The 26,633-nt window shown below is 55.1% G+C and overlaps 1 protein-coding gene across 1 annotated transcript; it reads left to right on the top strand.

Annotated features, from left to right (window-relative positions):
* FAM178B (family with sequence similarity 178 member B) lies at nucleotides 1–25,150 on the top strand. The gene is made up of 5 exons (XM_044263849.1): nucleotides 1–232; nucleotides 8,296–8,421; nucleotides 22,794–22,871; nucleotides 23,202–23,354; nucleotides 24,824–25,150. The coding sequence occupies exons 1-5, from the start codon at nucleotides 5–7 to the stop codon at nucleotides 24,851–24,853; spliced, it is 615 nt and encodes a 204-aa protein (XP_044119784.1). The 5' UTR covers nucleotides 1–4; the 3' UTR covers nucleotides 24,854–25,150.
* The last annotated feature ends 1,483 nt before the right edge of the window (nucleotides 25,151–26,633 follow it).

The raw sequence follows: 26,633 nt of genomic DNA, 5'->3' as shown, positions 1-26,633 counted from the left end.
ATACATGATAAATACCATAAACCAGAAGAACAGGGCAAAGTCCTCCAGACAGCACGCTTCTCCCATGAGGCCCCCGTGTGCGCCTCCAGCCCACTCACTCGCAGAGGGTCCCACCCTTCATCCTTCTCACTCCTTCCCTCACAGGCAGCTTCGAAGCCAGCTCAGCCTCCTGGTCATTGCCCAGATGCTGGACCAGCAAGAGACGCTTCCTCTCTGGCAAGAGAAGGCCCAGGTGAGTCTTGGCCTCCGCTGCGCGACATCCCCTTAGCCCAGGAAGCCTGTGGATGAGCAGAGGGCTCCTGCCAAGGCCTGCCTGCTCTTGCGGTTTTCCCAAAGGTTGGGAGCCTCAGGCAAAGAGAGCCAAGTTGAGGGTGATTTTTTTTTACTCATTCAGCAATTACTGATTTGTATGCCTACTGTGTGCTAGGCGCTGAGGCTGGAGCAGTGAGGGGGTAGCATGTGTTGCTTGTTTTTGCTTTTTTTTTTTTAGTTGTGGTAAAATATGCATGACAGAACATTTACCGTTTTAATATTTTTTGCTTTTTTTTTAACCATCATGACAATTTTAAGTGCAAAGTTCAACCATTCAAAGTGTCCAGTTCAGCGGCTCTGAGTCCATTCACAATGCTGTGCAGCCATCAACACCACCAGATTTTTTTTCACCTTCTCAAGTAAAAACTCCATACCCATTCAGTGCTAATTCCCATTCTCTCCTTACCCATCCCTGCTTATATTACTTCTTATAGGTGGGGAAAAAAACAGTGCAAGTGAAACCCTATGCCCTTAAAATTACTCACTCCTAGTGCTTCTCCTTTTCCAGTGTTAGACATTCTTGGGGCAGCAAGAAAAGTAGAGCTTTGTCTTCTTTCCCCACCCCCCTTCTCTCCAGAAAGCTCTGACCACAGCCTCTGCAGCTTGGGGCCCTGGGCGCAGCGTGGGTCCCAGGCAGCCAAGGGTAGATGATCGGGAGGCTGAACATGCTGTCACCCTCTCCCCCTAGAAGCTCCCTGGGATCCCAGAATAGTTGCTGGGTACCACCAATCCCTCCAACTCAGCAGCACAAGGGGGACAAGGCAGTCCCTGTGAAGGGCTGTGTGTCTCTGCTTGTAGAAGTGTACTTGGGAAGCCTGTGTCACCCCTTGCCCAGAGCGCTGAGAGATCGTTCTGGCACATCCTGGGGCAGGCTGGACAATATTGCTGAGTTTGCAGTGCTGGAATTGCAGAGCGGGAGCTCAGAAAGCTGACTGGTTGTGTTGGCTTTTCCTAGTGGGCTTGGCCTGGCTTTTGCCCCTGCTGCCCTCTTTGCCATAAATCCTTTCTAGAAGGACTTAGCCCAGCTGGAGCTTTTTGTCATTCCCGTTCCTGCTGAAATATCACCTCCACTCAGAGGCCTTTCCTAACCACCCAAGCCAAAGTCCCCAGCACATCACCCTGTATTAAATTGTTTACCTCCTGACATTTTCTTATTTATTGGGTCAGGGTCTGTGTACACACACACACATACCCTGGCTGTAGCTCCTTGAGTGCAGGGACAAAATCCTTCCTATTCATCACCGCCCGTCTGCACCTAGCACAGTGCCTGACACACAGGGACTCCGGGTGTGCTTGTGGAGTGAAGGAGCCTGAGGTTGAGCCCCTGGAGTGTGCGAGAGGAAGTTCCCTCTCCCCTGGGGAGAGGTGGGGGAGGGAGACATAGCAGGCAGACAAGACCGCCTGGTCCCAGAGAGCTCTGGGGGTCAGTGAGCCCCAAGGAGAACAGAGCACGAGGTCAGAGCGAGGGGAAAGGCCAGAGCGTCGGTATCAGGAAAGGCAGGGCCAGCTGCAGGTGGAGGGTGGGGGCGGCTGCCCCCCTGCAGTGTTTGGCGGCCACCAGAGAGGGGCTCAAGCATCAGGGCCTGGGAGCTCCCAGCTTCTGGGGCCCAGCCCTGCCTAGCTCCAGGGCTCTCCAGCCATACTAGTCACCTGCATGCCCACCGCGCCCATCTATTCAGGAGAGCCCAACTAAGCATCGCCTGTGTGCCCGGCTCAATGCCAGGCTCTACATCCAGGACCAGGCCTCCGAAGACAGGGTGTGAGCAAGGTGGGCTGAGGGTGCAGTGACTAACACTGCCCGAGGGCAGTGAAGTGGCTTCCAGAGAAGGTGTCCTGAGCCAGGTCTAGGAGGCTGAGTCAGTGCCTGTGTTGCCCAGAGGAGAGTCTGCTGGGGGCCGGTGCGTGCCATGCATGGCTGCGCCAGCCTCCTGGGGCTCTGGGAGAGGAAGGACCAGCCGGGGCCTGCCTGCGGCCCTCCCTGTGTGCTTCCCCCATCTCCACTGCGGGCTTGGGGCTGCTGCCAGCACCTCCCAGGTCTCTGGGCTGTAGGCAGTCCCCTTTCCAGTCTGGCCTGTCAGATGGATATTCGCCTTCTGAGGGCCACCACTGTGGCCCCAATAGTCACCCACGTCAAAGCCCACAACGCCCCCTCTCCCAGCTTCTCTATGCGACCTGCCCTGCCCATGCCACTGTTCTTCCCAGTCCTTGTTGTGGGCCAGCCCTGCTCTCCCTGCACACAGCTCTGTGCCCTGACCTCCCTGTTTGTATCACATCCCAACCGAAGTGGTGGGAGCTAACATTCTGCCTAGCATGGGCTGTGTGCCGGGGCTGTTCTCAGAGCTTACCTCTCATAGCAGTCCCCAGCAGTGAGGACTGTTACCATCAGACATTTTTCACAGATGGGGAAACTGAGGCAGGCGCTGTTAGGAAACTTCTCAGGGTCATACGGCAGGAAAGCCATGGAGCTAGGATTCAACTGCAGGGTCCTTGCCCTTGACCCCTGCAACATGGCGTCTCTGCTCCTTCAGCCCCTTCCTCTGCTCTCACTATGGTGAGCCCAGACCATGCCGGCCACTTCCTGCTAAAGGTGCCCTGCTAGTCCCTTGAGCTTTATTCCAAAATGGCGGCTAGAAGGACAGGGGCTGCGGTTTCTACTTCCTTCATTGATGTGTAAATACTTGATAAACCTTATCAATTGATTGACTATGAAGGGGACCCCAGGGATTGAGAATTGACTCATCTAGGAGAGGTTCTGGGGTGAGTGCCTGGGCAGAGGCCTCTCAGGACACCGCTGAGCAGGAGGAGTCCCTGACCCTTGGATGGCTTGGCTCTGTCTCAGGCTGAAGTCAGAGGCCCTACCAGCAAGAGCTAAAGAACTAGAATTTAAGGAATAAGACTTCTGTAGGTGGTCAGGATGCAAGCCCCTCCCCACAAGGCCCGCATTTTCCAGGAAAGCCTTGGGTCAGGCCGCTTGCTGTTGTCCTTGGGAATCCTGGCAATATCCCAGAAACCCAGGGTTTTAGCTTCATGCACCAGTGTGCTCTAGACCCTACTCAGAGCACTGAAGATACCGTTCTGAACAGAAATTAGTCCCTCCCTTGTGAAATTCAGTCTAGGGGCAGACGGACAGACACAGGCGCCAAGAAAAAAGTAAATGTTTGCCATACCAGATGATGATAAGGGCTCTGGAGCAAAATAAAGCCAGATAAAGAGGAGAGGGAATGTTGGGAGATAGGGACATTTGTGCACACAACTGAAAAAGTCAGGTTTCTCAGGAGAATAGCAAGTGGGCAGATAGAGTTCTTTTAGGTTGGAGGAAAAACAGAAGCCACTGTGGCTGGAGCAGAAGACTGAGGATGGAGTAGTAGAAGTTGAGGTCAGACAAGTAAGTGGGGACTCAATCCACCACATCTCCGGGCCATCATAGCGACTTTGTGTTCATGCCAAAGTGGAGAGCCACTGGGAGGTTTTGATAAGAGAAACAAAATCTAATTTATAGAATTTTTTATTTTTTGGGACGCCTGGGTGGCTCAGCTAGTTAAGCAGCTGCCTTCGGCTCAGGTCATGATCCCAGCGTCCTGGGATCGAGTCCCACATCGGGCTCCTTGCTTGGCAGGGAGCCTGCTCCTCCCTCTGACTCTGCCTGCCATTCTGTCTGCCTGTGCTCGCTCTCTCTCCCTCTCTCTCTCTCTGATGAATAAATAAAATCTTTAAAAAAAAAAAAAAGAATTTTTTATTTTTTATTTTATTTTTTTTTAAAGATTTTATTTATTTATTTGACAGAGATCACAAGTAAGCTGAGAGGCAGGCAGAGGGAGAGGAGAGAAGCAGGCTCCCTGCTGAGCAGAGAGCCTGATGTGGGACTCGATCCCAGGACCCTGAGATCATGACCTGAGCCGAAGGCAGCGGCTTAACCCACTGAGCCACCAAGGCGCCCTAATTTATAGAATTTTTTAAAAAAGATTTTATTTGGGGCGCCTGGGTGGCTCAGTGGGTTAAAGCCTCTGCCTTTTTGGCTCGGGTCATAATCCCAGGATCCTGGGATCGAGCCCCATGTCGGGCTCTCTGCTCCGCAGGGAGCCTGCTTCCTCCCCTCTCTCTCTCTGCCTGCCTCTCTGCCTACTTGTGATTTCTCTCTCTCTGTCAAATAAATAAAATCTTTTAAAAAAAAAGATTTTATTTATTTGGGGTGTCTGGGTGGCTGAGTCATTAAGCGTCTGCCTTTGGCTCAGGTCATGATCTTAGGGTCCTGGGATTGAGCCCCAGGGTTCCCTGTTTCTCCCTCTTCCACTTCCCCTGCTTGTGTCACCTCTCTTGCTGTGTCTCTCTCTGTGTCAAATAATCTTAAAAAAAAATTTTAGGGGCGCCTGGGTGGCTCAGTGGGTTAAAGTCTCTGCCTTCAGCTCAGGTCATGATTTCAGGGTCCTGGGATCAAGCCCCGCTTCGGGCTTCTGCTCAGCAGGGAGCCTGCTTCCTTCTCTCTCTCTGCCTGTCTCTCTGCCTACTTGTGATCTCTGTCAAATGAATTTTTTAAAAAATTATTTGTTTATTTGACAGAGAGAGAGAGAAAGGGAGTACAAGCAGGCAGATCAGCAGGTAGAGGGGGACGGAGAGCCAGGCTCCCTACAGAGCAGGGCTCCGACACAGGACTCCACCCTAGGACCCTGTGATCATGACCTGGGCCAAAGGCAGACACTTAATCAACTGAGCCACCAAGGTGCCCCTAATTTATAGAGTGTTTTTAAATTACTCTGGTGACATGTTGGGCTTAGGCGATTGCAATAATTCTGGTAAGAGATGACAATTGTTTGGCCTGGGGAGATAGCAGAGAAGGTGGTGAGAAGTGGTTGGACTCTAGGTGTGTTTCCCAAGCAGCCAGTGGGACAGGAGACGTGAGAGGAGGGAGACCAGGAGGGCTCTAGGACCAATGCAGCTTGGCAGGTTGGAGAAGCCCTTTACCAAGATCAGCAAGGACAGGGCGCCTGGGTGGCTCAGTGTGTTAGGCCGCTGCTTTCGGCTCGGGTCATGATCTCAGGGTCCTGGGATCGAGTCCCACATTGGGCTCCCTGCTCAGCAGGGAGCCTGCTTCCTCCTCTCTCTCTCTCTAGGAAAAAAAAAAAAAAAGATCAGCAAGGACACAGGTGGATCAGGTTTGGAGACCAGCCGGGAGTTTGCTGCTTATCCCAGGCCACCTCTTGCAACATAGCAAACCTCCTTTGTCAAGCCATGGCTTCCAGTTTGGAGTTGAGAAGACATGGGCTTTAAATGGCCAAAGTGCAGGGGAAGAGGGTGTGCATCTCCTAGGGAGAGGCAGTCTTGCCCTGCCCTGCATTCATTCATGGAACAAAGGCTTATGAAACATACACCATGTGCCGGGGGCTGGGTTTGACCCTCCCAGGACTGCAGGGGAACAAAATTGCCCTCTTGGGTCTTACGTTCTAGAGAGGGAATGGGGACAGTAAGAAACATAGTAAACAAGTAAATTATAGAACGCCTCAGGAAGTGGTAAAAATGTGGTGAACGCAAAAGTCCAAAAGGGGGCAAGGGGATTAGCAGGTGTGGGTGGCATGGGCAGCAGTGTAGACCTGGGGGCCTGGGGCTGGTCGGTGGACAGGGGCAGCTACGTGCATCTGGTCAGAAGGCCCTGTCGGGGTGTGGGCCCCAGGGGACAGTGGGGCTGCCTGAGCCTCACAGACACTTAAGATCCTGGCCTTCTGGGACACCTGGGTAGCTCAGTTGGTTAGGTGTCTGCCTTTCAGCTCAGGTTGTGATCCCAGGTTCCTGGGTGCGAGTCCCAAATTGGGCTCCTTGCTCAGCAGGGAGCCTCCTCCCTCTGCTTGCTGCTCTCCCTGCTTGCACATTCGTGCTCTCTCTGACAGAACAAAATCAAAAAAAAAAAAAAAAGAAGAAGAAGAAGCTCCTGCCCTTCTCCACTAGGCAGATAGAAGCACTACTGGGGCCTGAGCACAGGAGTGACCAGCCATGTGGCCAGCCACCTGGCTGGAACTCTCTGGCCTTCTCCTGCCTGCCGGGCAGACAGAACCAGTGGAGGCCTGCCTTCTTGAGTGATCCTTCCGCCTCTTGCCTGGAGGTGTCTGTCCTAATGGGCTGAGTGTTTGCAGAGACAACTCCCAGCGGTGGGGGTGAGGTGGGGAGGTGCGATGTCAGGCCCTGGCCCTCCCTGCTGGGATGCACACAGTCCAAATAAGCCCTGGTGGAGGGGTGGGGGTGGCTGCCAGAACTGGAAACAAAGGAGAGTGAGCGATCAAGGCGGCAGCTTGCTGCGCGCAGAGCCCGCTGAAGCTGTTTTCATGGAGAGGAAAAACAGGGGAGCTAGCGGAGCCGGCGAGCTGCTGTTGTGGCCCCGCCCAGGGCTCCCGTAGCAGGGAGGGTCTAACTGGGGCGAGGCTGCCTGCCTGAGGACAGCTTCTGGGGGCGTGGGCTGCACAGCTGTGATCCCCAAGCAGGCAGGGCCCTTTTGGAAACCATCCCCAGCGTTGCAAGGCCTGAGCGAGATGGCACAGCTCTGGTCTGGGGGAAGCTCCAGATGGTGCCTCTCTTTGCCTGGAACCTTCTCTCTTTCCCTGCCTCCTCCTGTCCCTTACTAAAGGGATCAAACACGAGGCCAAGAAACCCTGGCCCCCTTCCAGGAGCTGAGGCCCTAGGCCTGTCTCCTAGCCCTCAGCCCAGCTGCTCTTGTGGGCTGTCTAAGTCTGTGGCCGGCTGAGATGCTGAGCAGGTGTCTTCGGGTGAGTCAGGGAGAGGAAGCCAGGTGTGCCGGGCAAGGCTGGGCTAGAGCAGGGAGCTGGGCTTGGGGGTTGGGCCTAAACCCTTTGGGCCAGCCTACACCTGTTCCATCTAAAAAGATGGTGCGTCTGTGAGCTCCGATGTCTCTGCTCCTTCCGTCTGCATCCCCCACTCTCCCAGGGTGGCAGGTGGGCCCAGAGGCGCCAAGGGCCCACATACTGCCTGCCTCTGTCCTGACCACAAGTTAGCTCCAGGGCAGCTGAAGGGTCCTTGTTGGGGCTGAACCCAGGCTGCACAAACCAGGTGCAGGGGCTGGGCCAGAAGGAGTGGCTTCCTGAAGACAGCGGGACTCCCTTGGGCCCTGTTCCTGGGAGGGGTGGGGGCACTCCCATTTGTTCAGAGAAGGTCAGCAGTTTACATGGGGGGTGGGGGCGGGACAGCTAGCAGATCAAGGAACAACCACACGCAGTGTGCGGCCCTGGTGGGCAGTCCCCATTCCAACAGCACAAAAAGTAAGGACACTTTTGAGACAATCAGAGAAACCTGAACATAGTGTTAGAGCATATAAGGAGTTCTTGGTAATTTTGCTGGGCAGGAGAATGATACTGTGACCATGCTGGGGAAAGAAATCCTTATCCCTTTCGGTGAAAAGCTCTTTATGGGTAAAATGATACAGTGTTTGGATTTCCTTTAAAATCCCCTGGAAGGAAAAGGGCGGGGGCGGAGAAATGGGGGCAGACAGAGTGATGGGGAGCAAGCGCAGCCGGCAGGAGAGCGGGGGGTGGTTCAGAGCCTCTACTCCTCTGTATGTCTCTCCAAGCCCACAGCAAGTTCAGGGGAGTGAGGGACTCGAGCAATAGCTTGGGGCAGGAAGGGTCTGGCCCTCTCTGGGGGCCTTGATTCTTCTAGGCCTGTGGGCTCCCTCCAGGGAAGTGGATCAAATCCCCAGCCTACAGAGATCTTCTTGGTTCACTCCTTTAAAGGAAGGCTCAGCCTGTGCCAGGCCCCATGTGCACGCGTGACTGTCCTGTCCTGGGAAGAGGCTGTGCTGTTGTCTCCATTTTGCAGATAGGACCCTAAGGCTCCAAGAGGCCACACAACATACCGGTGAGGGGGGATCCAGGCCATGGTAGCTGGTGGTCTGGCTCCAGAGCCCATGCTCTGACCTACTGGTGCCGGCCAGGTCCCCCAGTGTCCCAAACACCCCTGTATGACAGCATCTCTTCTCCTTCCCAGCTGTTTTTGCTCAGCCAGCTCCTGAGTCTCATGAGGCCATCATCTCTCAGGCAGCATCTGGGCTCTGTGACCTTGCCACCCGGCCAGGAGCAACAGCCAAAGGCCAGTGCTGAGCTAGACCACAAGGTGAGCACCCAGCACCTGCCCGCGTCGGCCAGGCTCAAAGGAAGGCAGAGCCGGCCTCACTGCCCGGCCTGCAGGGCCTTCATGCTGCCAGTCCTCCTAAAACCCCAGGGCCTTAAAATTCCAGCAAGCTGCCTCCCTCTGGTGAGAGGAGGTGCTCACCATCCCTGCAGAGCCTGTAATTAGTGCCCTTCATGGAGGCATAGTGGGGCGCTGTGTGCTTGGGCATGCACAGCCCCCTGGCCCTGCTCTGGGGTTGTGCTGCCTCCTTTATGGTCTGTTAGGGATGTGTTAGCGTGGGGTGCTCTGTGAACCACACAGCACAATTTAGAGAGACACAGGAGGTAAATGCTGCTGAGGGAAGTGGAGCTGGGCGCCTTCTCCCTGTTCCTCATGGTTGCCACTGAGGCTGAGCCCTTGGCCTTTCCCCCAAGTTGTTCCTTTTTTTTTTTTTTTTTTAAGGTTTATTTATTTACTTGAGAGAGAGAGAGCACGGGGGGGGGGGGGCAGAGGAGGGGAGGAGCAGAGAGAGAGGGAGAAGCAGGTTCCCTCTGAGCAGAGATCCCAACATGGGGCTGGGGTTTGATCCCAGAACCCTGGGATCTTGACCTGAGCTGAAGTCAGCCACTTAACTGACAGAGCCACCCAGGCGCCTGTCCTCCAGCCCTCTTAACTGACTTTCCAGACATTGCCCATTTCTCCTGTAAGCCCAGCTCTGGTGGGAGTCAGGGACAAAGAGGTACCCCTGAGCCTGCAGGTCGTGTGGTTTGGAATGGGGAAGACTGTAGACCCTGGGAGTGAAGGTCAAGCAGGGGCAGTGGTGTGGGATGTAGGGGCTTCAGAGTGGGAGCCCCAAGCTTGGCTCTGGGAGGAGAGGAGGGCAGGGGGAGAGGTGTGGATCTCAGTGGGCTCCCCTCTCCCTGGGGCCTCGAGGATGAGGAATGGAGATAGAGATCTTTCTAATTTAGGAAAGTAGTTATTCCAAAAGCTCACTTGGAGGTTGGATGTTGACAATCTAGAAGTCCACCCTTTGGGCATTGCTTTGCAAATCAGATAAATGAATTAATTTACTTAATGAACACAAATGAACCATTAAGAAGATATGATAATCCCAGGTGTATGTGCCTCTTTTGGAAAATGTAGGTAAGGTTATCTTTGAGTTGTGCCTAATGTTAGTGCATTTACGAGACAGCCGCCTGCCTCCCAGGAGAGCCGGAGCCATGTGCGTGAACCCATTCTTGTCTCCCAACAATTTCCTGAGAAATGAGCTGGTGCAGAGGCTGCGTTTGGATATTCCAGGGCCTCTAGAAAGGAGGTGGGCTTGGTCCATGGGCGGGAAGGGTCTCTCTGAGCAGAATGCAGTGGGCAGGCCCCAGGCTGGACTGAGGGGAGGAAAAAGGAGAGAAAGAAGGGAACAAGGCTTGTAGCTGATCTGCCCAGTGAAGATTGTGTACGTTAAACACTTTGGAGGCTACTCCTGTGACCACACCCAGCAGAGCTGTGACCACCAGGGCACAGACCTCCACTTGGCTCCTTGCTTTTAGGAGCCCATCTGGTAGCAAATGTCTGTTCCACACCCAGGGAAGAGGAGTAAGTGGTCTGAGGGTGTCCTTTATTCTGAGCACTGTTCTCAGGCATGTAAAGGAAGCTGTGTCCCCCTGGTCAGCTACCATATTGGAAATGACTTCTGTGGCCTGGAAACATGGAGGGTTCAGGGTGGCTTGACAGGGTGTCCCAGAAGCCGAGAATGGGGGCTCCCACCCAGGGCAGTGAAGGAGGCACATGAGGCCAAGGCAGTTCTCCAAGACCTTTGCTGCCCTCCCGCCCATCTAGGATTGGTTCTGGCCTGACAGGGAGGTAGCCAGGAGCAGAGGAGGGCAAGGGCACTGGCCCGGAGAAGGGGAGAAGGAGGGGCTGGTGCAGGCATGGGGGTCTGCACAGCAGTGGGAAGCGTTCTGTCCCCCTGGGCGGGTGGTGACCAGGCGGGGCCAGGTGGGGCAGATGCCGGGCTCCCACAGCCCAACCCTGCTCCCACCTTGGCCAACTGACTCCTCATTAGGCCAGAGAACGTTTCATCTTCAAAGGAGATCAGGCTACTCACCAGCCAAAAAGAGCAGCGGCGTCACCCGCCCTGTTTTACAGGGAGTGGTGGTCTGCGCTGGGACTGAGCCTTTCATCCCTAGGGCTCAAAGTCTTTGCCTTCCTTCTCTCCAGGGGCAGTGGGGAAACTAAGGCCAGAATGAGCTTGGCCCGAGGCAACCCGGCCTGGAGTAAATTAGGGCTTTCCCAGTCCTTGGGGCGGCTGTGCTGAGCCCCATCCGCCAGGCCCTGCTTACCCCTGTCTGGGAGATTTCCTGTGAGAGGCTGGGTGACAGCCCTCCTCCAGCCATGCAGATAAACACTTCTGCCAGGCCCCCCTCCCCCTGCTCTCCCTACCTCTTCCTTTGCCCCAGGGTGGGGTGGGGTCGGGGGGGCTTGGCTCAGTCTCCTCCCTTTCATAATAAGGTTCCAGCCTTCCTCCCCTCCCTGGCCTGCCCTCCCTGGGGGCTGGGAGAGCTGCTCTCCCTTGCCCAGAGGTTGACTCTCTCCCCACTGATCCTGTGGCTTTGCAGTTGACCCTTTACTGGTGGGTCTTCCCAGCTAGACCGTGGGCACAACAGGGGTGCCTCCCACAGCCCCAGTATATTGGGCACCGGATAAGTGAATGAATGAACACACAGATGAGCACAGTTTGAGTTCCTCTCTCCCTCTCCGAAGTCTCTCCTTCCACTCCATTAGGGCCATACACTCTCCTTACCCTGTTTCCAGAACCCTCTCCCTCTGCATGCCGTCCAACCAGCCTCTCCATGTCAGCCCCCTTATCTCTGGAAGTCCTTATTTTCGTGACGGCCGTGAGGGTGTATAGTGGAAGCATCTTGTGTTGGAGCATCTTGTGTTGACTTCAGAAGGCTTACCTGCTCACCAGAGAACCAGTCGCAGCTCATTGTTTGCCATTACAGCTGGTGAGATTCCTGCCTGGGAAAGGTCACCACCACCACCAACAAAAGCAGTGAGCTGGTCTGGCTGCAGGATCGCAGGAGGGCCGGGGGTGCGGGGAGGCTGTGGCGGGCTGGGGCGTGCGCCCGGACTAGCTGGCTGTCCCAGCCTGGTCAGAGCACGAAGTGTCCTAGCAAATCACGGACGCATTTGTGTAGAGTCTAAGACTCTGCTTCCTGACGAGATGAGAAAAACACTTTGGGCATTTTCAAGTGCTTTTGGTAAAGAAATGGTTGCTCAGCCCTTTGGTGGTTGCTGGGGGCCTTGTGCTCGCCTGATTTGAGCAGGGCTGTCCTGGGGGAGAATAAACGTCTAAGTCAGAGTGAGACGGACCCTTGAGAGTTCAGCTGAGAGAGGTGGAGAGGATGTTTTAATGCGGGAGGTGACTGCAGAGTGGGCGTCCCAGGGCTTCCCTTGGGTCCTTGGATCCTGTTCTGTAAGAGACCAGTGCGGCCCCAGGCACCGGGTGGGAGCCTGTGCTTTTGTCGGCCCTGCAGACAAACGTGTTACTGGACATACTTTGCTACCGTCTCCTCAAAGTGCCCCTCTCAGCCTCCCAACCCAGAAACCAGGAGTTGTGGCTTGCATGAACTGTCTTGGGCCAGATTTTGTCCAGTTGCATTCTGCCCAATCTCAGTCTCAGCCTATTCATTTTTATTGCCATTCTTGATGTTTTGGTCTTATTGGACCCGCCATTGTATATTCTATTCACCACACTTTCCTGTTGTTACTTGCTTTTTCTCAGGCCGTTTGCTATAATGAAGGAACTTTTTTGGTCCCATGTTTACCCCCCTGGGGATTCGGAAGGTCTACAGACCCAGGATCTTTACAGTGGGATGGAAGTTTTCCCCCAGTTTGGTGAAATCTGGGACGTTTGAGGAAGTTAAGCGTCATCTGGGAAGAAAACGGAGGTCCCAAAAGGGGCATACCCAGAGTTGGGGCTGCACTGAGGCTCCAGGAGATGGGTTCCTGTCTCCCTGTCTTCTGGGGCATGTACCCCACATAATCTGCTGAGTGTCCTCATGGGACCCACGGTGTGGGGCCCACTGGGGACTCTGTATCTGTGATGGTCTGTCCCCGCCCCCAGGGGGGCCAGTGGTGGGACTGAGCCTGGGGACCTCAGGTGGCTCCCATCAGCTTCCTCACCGTGCACACCGAGTGCTATCTGGCTCTGTGCTTCCAAGGCTTGGGGATGGCTTGTGTGTTGGAGAAGTGCGTGTGTAAGAAGTTGGTTTTTATGCGGGGGTGGGTGAGTACGCCACGCTTGAGTGATGCTCTGGGGTAAACAGACTCTGTCCTGCTGCATGAACTCCTTTGCACCTCACCCCTGGGTCTCTGCACATCTTCTACAGAGGCTGTGGGCTTGCCACACACGCACACACACACGTGTGTGTGTGCACATGCGTGAGCACACGTGCATGTGTGTCTGGATGCGAGCATGTATGTCTGTGTACATATGTGTTGTGTGTATCTCTGTATATCTTTGTGGTCTGCCCTTGTGTTAATAGAGCTGACAAACACGTCTGACTGCTTTTGCTCCTGCTGGCCTGCCTCTGTGTCTGGTGACCCTGCCAAGAGCCACTGGAGAGACTGGGGTGTGGTTTGGGAGGTTGTGGGGAGTGGGCAGGGAGGGTGCCCTGAGGCCCTGGCAGCTCTGTGCCTGGCTCTGCCTCTCCCACAGACACTCAGCACCAGCAAGGGGACATAGTCCCTCAGGCTTGGCTGGAGCTCAGGCCCCTTGGCCTGTGTTAGCCAGAAGCCCAGGGGGAGCAGGGGCCTTTCCCTCTCCCCGTACCCTCTGCTGTCTCACCTACAAGTGTCTGTCCTCATTTCTTGCCCCTTTCCCCGCGGTGCCGGGAGAAACCTGCCCACAGGGCTGGAGACATTGGTCAGGGCATGATTAGGTGGGTTGGGAAGAAAGGAACTGGCTTGAAGAAACACAAAATAGATATTCAGGAATCCTGAGTTCTTCCTCGCCTGTGTTGGGTTCCTTCTTCCTTCCTCCAAATTGAGTAATATCAAACATCTTTTGAAATAAACCTCGAAGAGATGGCCTCTGGGAAGCTGACCCCGAGGGGAGATCCATGCACCAGCCCCGGTCACACCACCTCGGAGGTCCCCGAGCCTCTTCGGGATGGGTACTTGTGAGCAGCTGAAGGCCACTTACAGCCCAGGCCCAGACCCGCTTTGTTTGGGTCCCAGGAACTCTGGCTTCTTTGCAAATGTGCAAGAGGGCTTGAAGTGACAGAGTGAAGCTGAGGAGGGCAGGCTTGGGTTCGTTAGGCAACTTCTGAGCCTGTTTTCAGCCCCAGGCCCAGTGGTCCTGGGACTCTTGGGGTACCTCCCCCAGGCACAGCCCTTGCTCCACGCAGGATGACTCACCTAGCACTGACACTGGCTGACCTGACAGTCCATCTCTTCCACCTTTTGAGTCCTTCTAGACAACCCTGTGATTGTCTTCTTCCCAGTCTTACTTAAGGAAAGGCAATCCTAAGGGTCCATCTCATCACAACCATCACAACAATCACATTCAGCCCCTCTGTCCGTGGGCCCTACTTCATCCCCACAGCTTTTCTCCCACACGTCAAATCAGACTACTTGATTCCAGGCAGCAGCCATCTTCCCCAGACATCTTTGCTCCTGCTGTTCCTTCTTCCTGGCAATGCTTGGCCTCTCTCCCCTGTCCTTGGATTCCTGTGGTCATTACAGTCTGTTCACCTGACCCATGGCCTGTCCATATGCTGCTTTATGCACCTAAACAGTCACCTTTGAGGATTGGGTCCAGAGTCTAGCTCAGCAGCATCCCACTGCTCCCGCTAAATGGGCGCCCTGGCAGGTACAGCCTTTGGGAGGGACACTTGCCATCTCCCCTGCACCCAGCCCTCCCAACTTGTCTCTTCTCCCAGGCTATACCTTCTCAGGGACGGCAGCTTCTAAGTGCTGTGTCTAAGCAGCCTGGGCTCAGCTCCCACCACACACCTAAGGAGGACCAGGAAAGGTGTGTGAAGTCCCTTACTTATTTCCCCAGTTGGAGGAGCAGTTGCCAGGCAAGTTATGGCCTTCTCAACTACTCTTCTGTTCACTGCCTTTTTTTTTTTTTGGGGGGGGGGTTTCCAATTTATTTATTTTCAGAAAAATAGTATTCATTATTTTTTCACCACACCCAGTGCTCCATGCAAGCTGTGCCCTCTATAATACCCACCACCTGGTACCCCAACCTCCCACCCCCCCACCACTTCAAACCCCTCAGATTGTTTTTCAGAGTCCATAGTCTCTCATGGTTCATCTCCCCTTCCAATTTACCCCAAAGCACATACCCTCCCCAATGTCCATAACCCTACCCCCCTTCTCCCAACCCCCCTCCCCCCAGCAACCCACAGTTTGTTTCGTGTTCACTGCCTTTTTGGTCTCTTCTCCCCTGTCTTTGCCAGGACTTTGTAGTAACAGAAACACAGACACACATCTTGGAAGGTTCTAGAATAGCCCATCAGCCTCAGCTGGACCAGGAGCTGAGCATCTCCTAGCTCTCTGCATCTCTTGGCTCTGCCTTTTGGTATATTCCCAGGCAGGCTTTCCCTGCTGGTCCTGAGAAACTCCAGGCTTATGTCCTTCCCTTAACAGCCCTAGCCAGGGGGAAAGAAAGAACTTCTATCCTAGAGTCCTAAACAGAATCCCAGAGTTGAGTCTCATTGGCTTGGCTCATCTGTAAGCCAGTCAAATCGGCAGGCATACAGTGGCTGGCCCAGGTCACATGTCTTTCCCCAGGGTCAGGATTGAAGTCATTGCCATGGATGGAGTATAGGGAATTGGAGCCTGCGACACTCTGACAAAGGAGGGGCCAGGATCCTGGGCACCCAAAAACCATGGTTGCCCATAGCCTAGTCTGCAGTCATGGGCAACGGTCCTACTTTCCCATATCCATGGAAGTGTAAGGACTGAGTGCTTTCCAGGGTCTTCCCATGCCAGCACACCAGGAGACAGTTCAGGGAGTGAAAAAGATACAAAAGAGAAGAAGCTATTGCTTTTGAGGAAATGGCCTTTGAGAAAGCCATGACTCTCCCCGGGCTCTCCAGCCTCTGGCAGATGCCTGTGTCCCGTGCCCTGGCTGGTTTCAGTGGTTCCATCCAGCACTGGCACCCACATACTGATGTGCTCGTGCATGGCCCGTCCTAAATTCAAAAACATTTGCACTGAGAATCTGGTTCTTCTCTGGGTGATCAGCAAAGCTGAGCTTCCGGTCCAGATCCCCCTGGGGTCAGGGTCTCTAGTGCCAGCTGGAGGAGCAGGAAGAGCCAGCTAGTCCCTGCTTGTCATCTCCCCTACTCCCCACCCCAGAGGTCAGCAGGAAGCCAGAAAGGAAGGGTGGGCTGGGTGGAAGCCCTCTAGCCAAGGTTTGCCTACAGCCCCTTGTTCCAACCCCCAGAAGACAGGAATGGGTCAGAAGCCCTGAGATAACCTCCCTGCAGCAGGTCCACAGAACTAAAACCCCTCAGCCTTCCTGCCTTTGTCCCAGATCCCTCTCATTCCCACCCTGCCCCGCTGTGCCAGGGCCTCCTCGTTCCCTCCTCATCCTCAGTACCAAGGGCAGGGACTGGTCCCAAATTTGAGATAAAGCTTAAAAGAGAATGTCTTTGTCTGTCTGGAGTTCAGGGTCTGGAATGTCTGCACTCACCGTCTGGGCATCTGGAAGCATCAGAGCAGGCGGGCTGGGCCTCCGAGGTCCTGCAGCAGGCCCTGTAGATGCTACCCGCCTGGCTGCCCAGCGGGGACCCCAGAGCCAGCTTTCCAGGCAGCAGCTGAGCTAGAAGTCCCGTTTCTGGGCAGACTCTGCCAGCCTGTCTCCCATCACCGTCAGCTGGCCTCATCCCTGCTCCATGTTGAGGGCCCCCTCCACCCCCGTGCCCAAATAGGCACTTCCACTTACAGAATTAAGTGTCTGGCCTTGTAAGCCGGAGGGTAAGTGTGACAGGCCCTCCCTGCCTGTGACATCTTCTCTCCTGCCTCTGTGCTCTGTGCCTTCAGGGACCCTGGGCTAAGGAGAGGTGTCGTGTCACCCTCTCATTTCCTAATTATCGGTCATGCATCCTTGTTATCTCCTTCTTATAAGCTCTCACTACCGATGACCTGTTCTGGTCCGAGTCTCTTCCGAACTCCACTTTCTTTGGGCCACAGCCCTCTGCTTGCGGCTTTCGTACTGGCCCAAGCCAAGGTCAGGGAGTAACCTTGGAGCAGGAGCAAGCTTGAGCAAGGGGAGTAGGTCAGGCAGTTTGCCTGTGGGCACAGGGAAGAAATAGCGTCCTAGAGATGATGGCAGGTGCCACACTCCAGGACCCCTCTAGACGGGGTTCACCTAGAAAAATGCATCCCCTCTCATCTTGTGTTCTATGACCATACCAGCTGGACAAGGTTTGGCTCTTTCCACCAGACTGAGGCTCTTGGCCTGGGGCCTCTAAGTAGCCCTACCTCAGGATTACTCATTACTCATTATTGTTGTTGTCTGCCCATCCTGTGGTAGAGTACTGAGACCATGCCCTTGGGGCTCAGGCTTGGGACCCCACTCCCCATCCTAGGGGCGCAGCCTCATCCTCTCTCTGTCCTGTGGCTAACAGGCCCTTGAGCCTCTGCTGTGCAGTGCAGAGGGACTTGTTCATTCTGAAAGAGGGTGTCTCCCGTTAAATCCCCTTTATGGGAAATACACATATACATACACACGCAAACGCATGCACACACACACACACGGAACTTGTCAGCCTTAGGGAGAGAGTACAGACATCTGCTTCAGACCTAACCCTTATTGGAGATGGTCATGCAGTCAGGGGATCTCTCCAAGCTCAGCTTCCACATCTGCTCAAAATGAGAATCATTAGGCCTCTCTGGGAGCCCTGCTGGGTCTGGGCCCTGTGAAGTGGTGTAGATTTAAATTTGATTTAAAAAAAAAAGAAAGAAAGAAAAGAAAAGAAAAAGAATTTGTGGAGGCCTAGCTCTACTCTTGGGTCTGAAATCTGCCTGGGTAGACAGACTGGGGCTGCTCCAGGCTCTCCCAGACCAGATTGGTTCTAGAGTTGACCCTCAGCATGTGTGTGTACATCTGTATCCAACAGAAACAAAAACCCACATGAGGCAGGGATGGGACCTATGCAGAATTCTCCCCCTGGGGTCCAGCGCTGGGCGCTCTGGACAGGGCTGAGAGCAGCCCAGCCAGACTGCAATTGAATGTAGGTTCCCCCCCCCACCCCCACCCCCAGCAGCCACGCAGTCACACCCCCCCCCAACCCAGGGCTTGTGAGCATGGACAGATGAAAGCAAAGGAGGCTGCTTTGGGGTCCCTGCATCCCAAGCAGAGGGCTGGCACCCGTAGGCCCTTCAGGGCCAGCATTCTGAGCAGAAGCCCCTTGGCCCCAGCAGCCAGGCTGGGAAGGCCATGTTTTTCTGGGTGAGTCTCAGTTTTCCCCAGCAGGTGTTCCTGAGTCAGCCTTTGTGTCCCCCTTCCAATCCCCCTCCCAGCAGCTGTCCCAGAGCCTGGCTGAACCTGCTCCCACGGGATGCCCACCCAGCTTGGCAGCTTCCAGGGAAAGGGCTTGGTTTGGACACTTGCCTGGGGCAAGCCTAGATTCTTGGTCATGACCTGAGGTGGGAGAAACCATCCTGTTCCCGCCAGAGGGCCAAAGCGAGTGACTTCCTGGGAGAGCCTCTGCCTCCTCCTTTCTGCCCTATTTTTGTGTAAATAACCCAGGCCACAGCCTGCTCCCTTGGCATTAGCTAGAGGGGAATTTTCTGAAGGGTGAAGTGTCTGGGAAACGTTCACCCTTTTTTCCTTCTGTCTTATGACAAAAGTGCTGCAAATGGAGCCTTGGCTGGTGGTTCCTGGGGTGAGAACTAGCGGGGCCAGGAAAAGGAGACTCTGACCTTCCCCTCCTCCTTCCTGCCTCAGAGGGTGACAAGGCCTATCTCTCATCCTTGTCATCCTTCCTCAGGGGGAGGGCAGGGCTTTTTAAGGCTCTAGACCCAGGAAGAAGGCATCATGCATAGAACTTCCCAGAAAAGTTGGCCTGTTGCACTGTGGGGAGAGACCCAGAAAATGAAAGCTACAGGCCTCGCTGGCGGGGGATCGTCTCATCTTGTCAGCATTGCGTCTAGGCACGTCCCACTTTTCACCCTTACCCTTGGACTCTGCCTTTCCCTGAGTTGCTGATTGAGGTTTCCCTGGCTCTCTTTTCCATGGGGACTTCCCAAGCCTCCGCTGACCCCCAGTGGGGGAAGAGCTGGGCAGCCTGCACTGCTGGAGGCCCATTTCTCAGACAAGATTCTGAAGGCCTGAGAAGCATAGCACCCCCCTCCCCAACCCCAAGGAGTGTCTCTGCACTACCCTTTAACCCTGAACCCACACTAACTACTACATCCCCTCCAACACATGACCCTAGGGACTTGGAAGTTGCCTCAGGTGAGGAAAGGGCCACCTTGTCCTTCCAGCTGTGGAGGCAATGGAAGCAGGCAGAGGGAGAGGTCTTGGGCCTCCTCGTCTACCAGCCCAGCTGCTGCATGGCCTCCACCCAGCCTTCCCCATCTTAAAAGGGAAGACAGAGCCCTGTGTCTCTGTGGTGCCAGCCAGGGCAGGAATGGGCTTGCTAAGTTCAGGAGCTGGCCACAGCGTGACTGGAACAGGAAACGCAGCTCCCACAACCTGGCTGTTTACTTTGTGTCCCCAGGAATGGCCGCTCTTCCCACTGCTGCTGGTGCTCTGGGCCTTCCTCTCTGAGGAAAGAGGCTCAGGCACAGCCCACTCCTTGCCAGAGCCCCAGGTTCTGCTGATGTCTGCTTCTTGGACCTTCCCAAAACAGGACCGGGGGTGGGGTTCAGAAGAAGCTTTGCATGCACCCAGTGCCACCATCTGTCCGGCTGTCTGGATGAGATCAGATGCTCTCTGACCTCAACGCTGGGACTGTGGGTCTAGGGGAAGATGGAGGGCCGTATGGGCTGGGCACTACCCATGCCATGTGAAATCTTTTTTTCCCCCCAAAACACTACCGTAAAGACTGCTGTCTTTGTAGGGAATCCTGGGCACAGGAGGTACTCTGTCCCCCAAGTTGGATCAAAGTCTTCCTTAAAGGGCCTCCCCTCACTTAGGCCCAACTCCAGGGGGTCACCCTTGAGGGCAAGGAAATAAAATGCCCTCAGCCTTCCTTGCAGGTAGTGGGCAAGGTTTTCTTCCCCCTTGGGGAAATACAGCTGATAACATATGCTCCACAGGGATTAGTTTCAAAGCCACCATTTCCTTCTTGCTATTCCCGCCCCCTCTCCCCAAAAACACACATTCAGAATAGTTTCCCTGGGATTTTCCCCCTGGATTCAATGATGGGAATCAGCATTAAGAATGAAGTTGTGAAACCTGACCTTGTGGACTCAACTAGTCCCTAGTTCTGCTGCTTTTTTTCTCAGTAAATCCCCACTGCACGAATTTTCCTCCAGGGCGTTCCTCAGATCCTGGACCCATCTTCACCTCGCCTCCCACTTAGGAAGATAGATTCTGCCCTGGGGGGGGGGGGAGGCAGGGGGGTGGGGTAGGGTGCCTAAGACCACCCCCCACCCCCCACCCCCACCCCAACACAGAGACTGGCCTCTGTACCAGTCCCAGCGTGACTCCAAGGTCCCTTTTAGCCCCAGCACTGGGACCTCTGAAATGCAAAGATCTCTCAGGCCCTCTCTGCCTCTCCCGGCCTTGGCCTTCCTCTGACTGAGATTGGCTCTGTGGCCCCTGGATATTTTCCTTGGTGTCTCCCGCCACCGCCACCACACCTCTCCTCTCACAAGCAGCTTGCTCAGTGCCTTCTCAAGCAGGGGCCTGGGTCCTGAGAGTGCAGCTCCTTCTCAGGGTCACACGTCTGTCTCCCTTGCCCCACACCCACCCCAAACCCAAGAGACTCGGGCATTTGTAACTGGTATTGTCTCATTTTAAATTAACTTTAATTGTATTCAGATTATAGGAGTAAAGCACACACACTGTAGGAAAATAAGCTTAGGAAAGAAATGATGAAGGCTGTCCTACAGTCCTTTCTGTCAGAGACAGCCACATTTTCTTGCTGGTGGTCTTCCATCTCAACTGATTCTGATGCCTCCTGTGGGGGGGGCAGTCTGTCCCCCACAGAGCAGCCTTCCTGCTCAAGACCCTTGAACTACCTCCCCACCTCCACTGCCCACTGCCCCCGCCCTCCGGGGCCAGACCGGTCCTCAGAGGGCCCCCTCCTTCCGCCCTGCTCCAGCTCAGCTACCTGGTGGCCGGTCCCCCAACGAGCCCTGCCTCTGTTTCTTGCATCAGCCCTAGGATCTGTCTGGTGTTGCAATCTCTGCCCTGCCCCCACCCGCACAGGGCCATCTTCACCTCCTATCCTACTGTTCCTTTGAGGCCTGGGCTAGGCTTAGTCACTTCCTTCCTGAAGCCTTCCGAGCTGCATCCCACCCCCTCCCCGACCAGAAAAATAGAAAAAAAAAATCCTAGAAAGACCCTTTCTCTTTTTGGTCCATGAGGAAGCGGAGAGTGTCAGTATTTGTTGACCAAACGACTGCCTTCCTGAAGTATCTTTTTCTAACATCTAAGTGTTTGTGGCTCTGTCTTAGTCAAGGAACAGTGTCTGGCACACAGGCCTGTGCCTGCTTTATGGGGGTGGTGGGGGCGGCGGGAGCCTTTTGCCAGGGCTGCAGACTGAGAAGGAGTTCTGAATGTTGTGGACCTCCTCAAGGCGAGGCCAGGCTGGAGAAGGGGAGCCTGAGGGGAAGCAGCAGCTTGCCAGCCCAGATGGGGGATGCAGGCCTAGGTAGCTGCAGGACCCCGCAGGGGCAGCTGGCTCGGAACCTGGGTCTCGCCCCACCTGGGGTGGCCCTGCTTGGAGACTCGCTGGAGGTCCCCAGGGCTTTGCACACTGCGTCTTCTCCCAGCCTGCGGTGTGTGCGGTGTCGTCCAACCTGGCCAGGCTCTGGGGTCAGGCCCCTCCATGAGCCTCGCTGTGGTGCTGAAGAACAGTTTGGGTCCTGGGCAAGACAGGTGCTGCCGGGGTGGAGGTGGGGTGGGGTCCCTTCTCAGGATTTTTGCATTGTGGTATTTTGAGTTCAAGAAAATAGTACTCCAGGGACAGCTGGGTGGCTTGGTGGGTTAAGGGTCTGCCTTCCGATCAGGTCCTGGGATCCAGGTGGTTGGGCTCCCTGCTCAGTGGGGAGTCTGCTTCTCCCTCTCCCTCTGCCACTCCCCCTGCTTGTGCTCTCTCTCTGTCAAATAAATAGTTGGAATCTTTAAAACAAACAAACAAACAAGACAGTCCTCCAGAGTACCGTGTCTGATGCCCTCAAAAATGGTGCAGAGTGGTGCTGCTGTTTCTGGATGAGATGGGCAGGGGAGATAGGGGCACAGGGTAGTCTTGGGCTGGTTCTGAACTCCAGCCTTGTTGTTTCCAGGCCCTGCCGGCCTTCTCCGGAGCTTGCCTTTCCCATCCCAGCTCAGCCTCAGAGCTAGTTATCTGCAAAGGGCGCAACAGTGAGGGTGTTTCCTGGCCCCCTCCCTGCCTTAGACGTAGGAGTCTAAAGGGGACCAGGCGACAGGCACTTTTGAGTGGAGGAGTTCAGACTGCCAGGAGCAGGCTGTCTTTCATGGCAGAAGCCACACCTGTCTTTGAGGGTGCTCCCCTCCCTGTGCCTCTCTTTGTCTGGGTAGCCCCAGAAAAGAGTGGGTGCCGACGGAGTCCAGGGGCACCCTGGGATCCAACCATTCCCTGAGCCAGTGGAATTGGCCTTTGTCCTGTCTGTACCTCTCAGAATGTCGAGGGGGCAAGAGCAAGGGTACGAGCCAGAGGGTAAGTGTACAGATGCTGAACCGAAGCCATCTCCCGTCTGCCTCTCCCCTCTTCGCTGGCCTCCTTGGGTCAACACGGTCTGACTGTCCACACAAGGGGTGTCCTGCCGACCCAGGAGGCCATGTCCCCTCCTTAGAGAATAGTGGCACCTGCTATAGGTGCCTCAGGGAACAGAGCAGGACCACAGACCCTGTGCAGAGGGGAGAGTGGACGGGCCCCTCTCCCCAGCAGGCTTTCTCTTTGGGCCTCTGGGACAGGCCTGAGGGACAGGATGGGTTTCTGGATGGCAGAGGTTTCTTCTTCTGAATGAAGGAAGGACAATCATCCATTGGAGGGAGGGTTCTGAGCTAGGGGGTCCACAGCCCTCCATTAGGATACCTCCCTAGAGACTGTGCCTGGAAGCCCCAGCCAGCAGTGGGCTGAGTCCCTACCACAGGCCTGCAGGCATGGAGTCTGGAGGTGACAGACTGAGGAGAGCCTATCTCTCTGTGCTCTTTCCAGGCCTGCTACCTATGCCACAGCCTGCTGACGCTGGCCGGGGTGGTGGTCAGCTGCCAGGACATTACTCCAGACCAGTGGGTGAGTCTCCCAAGAGGCCAAGATGGAGGCCAGCCCACTGTTGGGAGCTGCAAAGAGTGGGAGGCTCTGAAAGAGTGGGAGGCTCTGAAAGAAGTGGGCCTAGGGGAGCCAGGCTCTCTCCTTCCCCCAGCGTCCTGCAGGGCATTCCCAGGGGATCCTGACCTGACCTCCCAGTGGCTGCTCTGTTCCTCTCCTCCCCTTCCCGCCCTACTTCAGAGCAGTCATTCAAATGCATTCCTCTTTCTCTGATTTCTTGCCCCCTCCTCCCGTTCTGTGGAGGGGCCTGGCCTATGTAACACCCTCCTCCATGCACTCCCCCCACCCCTGCAGGGGGAGCTGCAGCTGCTGTGCATGCAACTGGACCGTCACATCAGCACCCATATCCGGGAGAGCCCCCAAGCCATGCACCGGACCAGACTCAAGGACCTGGCAGCCCAGACCTATATTCGCTGGCAGGAGCTGCTGGCCCACTGCCAGCCCCAGGTGGCACCCCCTCCAGGCCCTAGACTTGGGAGGGGAGGGAAGTGGTCAGGCAGGCTGACCAGAGCTGGCAGCATATCCACCCCCATGGCAGCTCCTGACTGGCAGGTGGGTAGAGATGCCTCAGAGGACCTTCACCATGGTCACCGAGAAGCCAAGCCACTGGCCAAATGCAAAGAAAAACTTCGCCCTGGAGAGGAGGAGCAGTAAGCAGCTCCAGGAAAGGGCACCTTAGGCACCAGCTTTTCCCCCTCTGAGCCCTTGCCTTGGGGCCTGAGGCTGGCCTCCTGCTCCTGCTCCTACTCTCAGCCTGCCCTGGCTGAGGTGGCAATTTCAATTCAGTTCAATTCAATTCCCAATTTCAGGAGCAACAAGCTCCATGCCCCTGATTTTTGTCAGGCTCTCTTAGGGAATAATATTCATAGCTCATATATATTGAACAAAGATCCACTTTCTCCCCAAAGCAAGATAACCCCCATGAGACAGGTACTATTACCATCCCATTTTACAGATGAGCAAGCTAACCAGAGTCACTGAGAGGTTAAATAGCTTGCCCCATCCCAAAGGCAGTGTGTAAACGTCAGAACCAGGACAGAAATTCCGTCTGACTCCCAAGCCTGCAGACTTTCATTTTTTTTTTTTTAAGATTTTATATATTTGAGAGAGAGAGAGCATGAGCAGGTAGGGGGAGAGGGAGAAGCAGGCTCTTCGCCAAGCAGAGAGCCCAAAGTGTGGCTAGATTTCAGGACCCTGGGATCATGACCTGAGCTGAAGGCAGCCGCTTAACCGACTCAGCCACCCAGGTGCCCCTCAAGCCTGCAGGCTTAAGCACAGTCCAAGCCCCGCTCAGATAACATCTCTTCTGGCCTCTGTCCCTCTGACAAGCAGTATCAGCTGCCTTGGGGGCTCTTCTCTACCCTAGGCCCCAACCCTGATGGTGACAGGCTGGGTCTGGTGAGCATCTCTCCTCCCATCCTCCCTCAGCTCCCAATATCTCTATCCTCTGACTTCTCTGCTCATCCTTCCTCCTGTAACCTCTGACTTGGGGCTGACACATTGGCCACAGGCTGTGGCTTGGGTCTCAGATTTCGCAAGTCTCTGAGAAAGCTGGAGAGCAGACCTCACCCTCAATCCCCGAGGAACTAAATCACACTAGTCTCTGGTGGGAAACAGCATGTTTGTCATGAAAAAAAAAAGGGAAAAGTGCTTTGTGGCCTGGCCATGTCAGGGGGCAGGCCCCACCTTCCTGTCACACTGCTCTGGGCCTTCAGGCCATGAGTAGAGGGCACCCAGACAGAGCACCCATGTGCTGTGCTCAAGTGGCCTGTTGACCTGCCATGCCGTCTCCTGGATGGGGAGCTGCAGGACTTTTGTAGCTCAGCTGTAAGGGCACAAGGAGGCCTGTAGTGGGTGTTGACGCTGGACAGTCACCCGGCCCCAGGGCCATCGCATTGTTTTCCTCCTTGCCACAGGCCCAGTACTTCAGCCCCTGGAAAGACTAAAAGAGCAGGGCACAGCTGGTCCCCAGCTCTTGGCTCTGGCTGGAAGTGAATGGGGCTCAAGCAACAGGAGGAAGCGAAGAACAGAGGCCAGAGGAGGGCCAGTATGATGAAGTGAGAGCCTGCTTCCACACTGCCCCTGACCCCCACCGGGCAATGGATATGTCTCCCTCCCTGCTCCTCCGCCCTCCTTCCCTCCCAGCTTTCTCCTCTGCCCCAAGGCCTTTGTCTCCACTCTCCTGTTTCCCAGGGCCTCCTGGGCCCTCCCCACCATCCTTCTTCTCTCTGTCACTAATGTGAGCATTCTTTGTACACACTAAAGTCTTATTTCAGCATCGGTGGTTTAGAAAATTTCCTTCAACCCCTGTCCTGAGGGCTCTTGCCCAGGGTCCAGTTTCCTGACATCTCTCTACTGGGACTGTGCTGAGTTCCCACCTCTGACAGTCATGTGACGTGGTCCTCTTAGGCTCCTCCTCCTGTCCCAGAAGGCTGTTTGTAAATCCTGAGGGAAGTTATTCCTGTCAGAAACACAGGCAGGAGGGCTAGGGAGGATGGGTTTGGACCTGGTCTGGGACCATACCCCCCCACCCCTTACTCACTGCCCTCTCTGGGGACAGTCCACAGACTGAGCTGGTGGGTCAGGAGTGTAATTACACTTAATTCAGTTTATTGTTGAGTTCTGAAACCAACTCCACAGACTTAGAAGTGGGGAATGGGGGATGGATGGTAGGGGCCAAAAGACAGTTCTGGATACTGCTGCTGCTTTCCCTCAGCCTTACCCTTGCTCTGATTATTAAGGAGGTGCTAGATGTCTTTGACCCACCCCCCTTGAGAAGCAAATGGGCCCTGAGCAAGCCGGCGAGATCCTGGGGTATGCCCATTCTCTGTCTACTCCTCCAACCCCAAGAATCCATTTTAGCAGGCTCCTCCCAACTCTGGGTTGGGAGAGGGTTTTGCAGGGTCCATAAGACATGGAAATAGCAGAGGATCACCCCTACACCCCTGGCCCGTGCCCATTCATCAGCTCAAGCCAAGCGTGTGCCGACAGCTTCGCCATGGCTGGTGCTTACAACTTTCTCTGTTTATGTGCCCCTTTCCCTTGTACTTTTATGCCACAGGGGCAGGACAGGCTAACCAGGAGAAAGACTACCCCTATATAAAGGACCTTCAGGGCAAGTGGCTCAATTTGCAGACCTGAAGGGTATCCCATCACTTCCTGGGCCTGTCTTATTTATTTGTTTGCTTGTTTTGTTTTATTAAGTAGGCTCCACACCCAGCGTGGAGCCCAACTCAGGGCTTGAACTCATGACCCTGATATCAAGACCTGAGCCAAGATCAAGAGTTGGATGCTTAACCTACTGAGCCACCCAGGTGCCCCCCGGGGCTGTTTTAGACACAGCTGCCTCCCTCCCCCAGAAGGCTGGGACCTGGGACATCTATAATTCAGAGGGCCTGAGCACACAGCCGAACGCTGGGTGCCATACCGGTCGTCGCCCTGCCATGCTCCCTTTGCCAAGTGACAGGTGGAAGAAGTCCTTGGCCAGGGTGACTTGGATGCCCAGGTGACTTGACCGAGAGTTCTGGTTTCTGTTCCTGGCCACATCACAGGGCCCCCTGGCCGGGGCACCACGGAGGCCCCAGCGGCATCAGGTAGGCCTGAGATGGTCTGATAAAAGTGAAGGCTCTGATGAGGCAGCCTCTTTCATGTCCCTCTAGGCTGCCCCCGCTTCTGACACTGTACATCCTGACAGCTAACCCTCAGCTCTTCGGTATGCTCTGGAAA

Source organism: Neovison vison, chromosome 8 (genome assembly GCF_020171115.1).
Source record: "Neovison vison isolate M4711 chromosome 8, ASM_NN_V1, whole genome shotgun sequence".
Classification (NCBI taxonomy): domain Eukaryota; kingdom Metazoa; phylum Chordata; class Mammalia; order Carnivora; family Mustelidae; genus Neogale; species Neogale vison.
The sequence above is the reverse complement of the archived record's forward strand: the minus strand, read 5'-3'. Positions and strand labels throughout refer to the sequence as shown.

What these genes read in the sequence shown, in the direction of transcription:
- FAM178B (XM_044263849.1), top strand. Translation starts at nt 5, where the DNA reads ATGATAAATACCATAAACCAGAAGAACAGGGCAAAGTCCTCCAGACAG. An exon ending in TCTGGCAAGAGAAGGCCCAG is followed by an intron (nt 233 to 8,295) that starts GTGAGTCTTGGC and finishes TCTCCTTCCCAG; the next exon opens with CTGTTTTTGCTCAGCCAGCT. An exon ending in GTGCTGAGCTAGACCACAAG is followed by an intron (nt 8,422 to 22,793) that starts GTGAGCACCCAG and finishes TGCTCTTTCCAG; the next exon opens with GCCTGCTACCTATGCCACAG.